This window comes from Antechinus flavipes, chromosome 4 (genome assembly GCF_016432865.1).
Source record: "Antechinus flavipes isolate AdamAnt ecotype Samford, QLD, Australia chromosome 4, AdamAnt_v2, whole genome shotgun sequence".
Classification (NCBI taxonomy): domain Eukaryota; kingdom Metazoa; phylum Chordata; class Mammalia; order Dasyuromorphia; family Dasyuridae; genus Antechinus; species Antechinus flavipes.
The window spans coordinates 107,509,427-107,511,909 of NC_067401.1; the positions used below are offsets into that span (position 1 = coordinate 107,509,427).

At 38.8% G+C, this 2,483-nt stretch overlaps 1 protein-coding gene across 1 annotated transcript; it reads left to right on the forward strand.

The window, feature by feature from the left end:
• Positions 1–1,145: 1,145 nt before the first annotated feature.
• LOC127561317 (olfactory receptor 10K2-like) lies at positions 1,146–2,090 on the forward strand. Its single transcript, XM_051996598.1, has one exon. It carries the CDS (start codon positions 1,146–1,148, stop codon positions 2,088–2,090), a length of 945 nt encoding a protein of 314 aa, XP_051852558.1.
• Positions 2,091–2,483: the final 393 nt, after the last annotated feature.

Sequence of the window (2,483 nt, forward strand, 5' to 3'; positions counted from 1 at the left end):
ATACAAACAAGGTAAGTATGGGAAAAATTGGAGGTAATTTCAGTGGGAAAACATTAAGAGGAAGTCCAGGAAAGGCTTATTGCACTAGAGATTTTAGTTAAGATTTGAAGGAGCTTACATTATATCAAGAGAGACAATACATGTGTATATTTATAAATATCTTATATATATATATATACATCAATATATCATATATAAAATATACATATATGTACACACATACATACACACACACAAGATACTTACAAAACAAATACTGATCAATAAAAGAGACTCTAATAAGATTATAAAGGTAGGAAGGACTTTAAAAGTCCACCAAAATTTGTATGTGATCGTAGTTAACCTGAAATCTGTGAATTTAAGCTTGGTCTTAGGAAAAAGTCTTAAATTCCAAAACTGGAAAGTATTTCCAATGAAGGTGATGCATCCCTTTCCTTGGAGGTCTCTCAGAGGCTGGACAACCAATTGTCAGTTGTGTTTAGGAAGACTGGACTGAATGAAGAGAAAGCCTTTGAACTTCATCCCATAGGAGGATTAAGAGGAAAGGCTTTATAATCTGGAGGAATAGCATGGAAAAAGGATCAACAAAAGGAGTGAGAAAGATGTCTGTGGATGACCCAAAAATATTGACCAGTTTAGAATCCAATTAGGATAGTAGGGAGATTAAATTTGGAAGAAATAGCAGAAGCATTATGGCATAGTAAGAAAAACCTTGGATTTGGAGATAGAACAACTGGATCATTTATGCAATTTAGTATTTGTATGACCTTAGCCTAGTCACTTCCCATCTGTGTGTCTCAGTTTCCTTATAAGCAAAATAAAGGATCATATTTAAAGAGCTAGAGACTGCATAAATGCTTGGGATAGGATAAATACTGAAGAGGAAACAAAGGTTTGGGACAAAATGTCTGGTAGCACCTGACTTCTTCAGACTCATCTCTTATTCTACTGAAAGAAATTCTGTTTAATCTAGTTCAACAAAATTTTATTTCTAACTTTGTTTCCTAAGCACTTGGCACTATGCCTTTCGCATAGCAAGTGTTTTAATAAGTGTTTGTTGAAATTCCACTAATATCTTTCCATGGCTTTTCATTGCAGGCTGTTTCTTGTTCTTTTCCTGACCCTCGCAGACAGATCTTTCCTCTATGGAGAGGACCAATGAGACAGCTGTGACTGAGTTTGTCTTTCTTGGTTTCTCATCTCTATTTGAGCTACAACAGCTTCTGTTTGTGGTGTTCCTCCTTCTCTACCTATTCACCCTGGGCACCAATGCTGTGATCCTGTTCACCATTTTTCTGGATCGCGCCCTCCACACTCCTATGTACTTCTTCCTTGCTGTTCTCTCCTGTTCTGAGACCTGCTACACCTTTGTCATTGTGCCTAAGATGCTGGTGGATCTCCTGTCCCAGAAGAAGACCATCTCCTTTGTGGGCTGTGCCATCCAGATGTTCACCTTCCTCTTTCTCGGCTGTTCTCACTCCTTCCTGCTGGCAGCCATGGGTTACGACCGCTATGTTGCCATTTGCAATCCTCTTCGTTATACAACGCTGATGAGCCCTGGGGTGTGCCTTTGTCTAGTAGCCATGGCTTGTGCCTGTGGTTTCACTATCTCCATCATCATCACCTCTCTTGTGTTCCACCTGCCCTTTCACTCTTCCAACAAGCTCCTCCATTTCTTTTGTGATATTTCCCCTGTTCTCAAGGTGGCCTCCTACCACACCCATCTCAGTCAAATGGTCATCTTTATGCTCTGTGCATTGGTCCTTGTCATTCCATTGCTATTAATCCTGATTTCCTACATCCATATCATCTTTGCCATCCTCCATTTTTCTTCTTCTGTAGGCAGATACAAGGCCTTCTCTACCTGTGCTTCCCATCTCATTGTGGTCACTGTCCACTATGGTTGTGCCTCCTTCATATATTTACGACCCAAGAACAACTATAACTCAAGCCAGGATACCCTGATATCTGTTTCCTATACCATCCTTACTCCATTGTTTAATCCCATGATCTACAGCTTAAGAAACAAAGAATTCAAGTCAGCACTTAGAAGAATCTTAGAGAGAACATTTTTTTCCATACAACAATGATATTAAACCCTCTGTCCAACCCCATGAAGACTGAAGAGGGAATGAGGGTGTAATAATTTCTCCAAAGCAGGTTGGTCAATTTTCCAGAATGTTTGATTGTCTGGAAGAATTTCTAAGACTATAAGCTATTTCTCCTTTCTCTCCTAGTGAGAAAATATGGGAATTGCAATTTCTCATACTCATCACATTCCCATTGAAAGATTCTTATGTATATTTTATTTCTCCCTTCCACAATATAAAACAGTAAGAATTAAAAAGTTTTCCTCTGCCTCTCAAACTTTTTCATCAAATGAAGCTTACACTGCTAAGAAAAGAGAATTACTCAGCCTGATACGATCACTTCTGAACATCTAATAGGGACAGATACGCTTCTATTCCCCTTGCTATTTCCAA

Bases quoted from the DNA above. Each gene is read 5' to 3' on its own strand.
- LOC127561317 (XM_051996598.1), top strand. From the start codon at position 1,146: ATGGAGAGGACCAATGAGACAGCTGTGACTGAGTTTGTCTTTCTTGGT.